This window comes from Anneissia japonica, unplaced genomic scaffold (assembly GCF_011630105.1).
Source record: "Anneissia japonica isolate Jap-2015-1 unplaced genomic scaffold, ASM1163010v1 scaffold287852_len814684_cov197, whole genome shotgun sequence".
NCBI lineage: Eukaryota > Metazoa > Echinodermata > Crinoidea > Comatulida > Comatulidae > Anneissia > Anneissia japonica.
The window spans coordinates 775,622-776,700 of NW_022704998.1; the positions used below are offsets into that span (position 1 = coordinate 775,622).

Here is a 1,079-nt window from a genome sequence, read left to right on the forward strand (position 1 = left end):
TATATATATATATATATATATATATTAATTCATCATGACCATAATTAGGCATGTCACTTGTATTTGTCAAAATTTAAAATAACAAAATAATATAGGCAAGATTTGGTCATTTCAATTTAATTGATATCAAAATAACATTTGCCTTTCATACGTTCAAGTAACTACGACGGTGAATCATCATCTTTATCGGTTACACAGGGAATACATGTGAAGTACGAAGGCCACCTTAGCACTATCATTTAGAATACGTATGAAAATATGAATATTTGGGAATGGATCAGCGCCTTAGATTGATGTTCTCCGAAGTGGATGAGAGTTTTCCGAGCTTAACTTGACTATTTTCACTGTGATAATGTCTAGGGTGGGTAGGATACGAAGACGAATTGGAGAATGATCTTTGCCTACTAGATGAATGAGATTTGAACAAACCCGAGAATAAACTTGATCGTCGTGTTTCGCCGGATATAAACGATCGAAGGCGTTTTGTACCTCCTGGTACATTGCGAAAAAGCTTTAGCCAGTGATTGCGTACTTCCTTATTTCTGGCACAGTACATTAGGAAAATGAGAAATCCTTGGAAAGAATTAAGAATACAAAACAACCACAGCATCATTGTTGAAGCATCTCCAATGGCGAAGAAGCCGATGAGCCATGTTAACCCCAGAACCATTGCGATGCTCACGCCATTTTGTAACATCTGCATCCCTTTGCTTTTGATTTTCTTTTCCCTTTTTTGAGTTTTAGTTGCATTTTTTCCGAGCTTGCTCAAATTGTGCAAGACCATAATAAATACGACAAAGTTGACAAGTAGTGATATGGCTACAGGAATTGCAACACTATAGTACATACGTTGTAGGGTCAGGAAACAACTGAAAAGAAATTACATTATTAATTATTATATATACATTATTAATATATATATATGTATATATACATATATATATATAATTACATGTATATATATATATTTGTTGCACCATATATATATATACTGTATATATATATATAACATATATAGAAAACACATATAAAGATATATATAAAACATATAAAGAAAATATTTCGACCTGGCCTCACAT

At 32.4% G+C, this 1,079-nt stretch overlaps 1 protein-coding gene across 1 annotated transcript in view; it reads right to left on the minus strand.

The window, feature by feature from the left end:
* Positions 1-31: 31 nt before the first annotated feature.
* LOC117105173 overlaps positions 32-1,079 on the minus strand; it is a gene marked incomplete at its 5' end in the record, with an annotated part of 30,588 nt that continues 29,540 nt past the window's right edge. The window contains one exon of the mRNA XM_033246245.1: positions 32-869. Coding sequence (XP_033102136.1) covers positions 278-869 — 592 coding nt within the window. The remainder of the gene's footprint in view (positions 870-1,079) is intronic.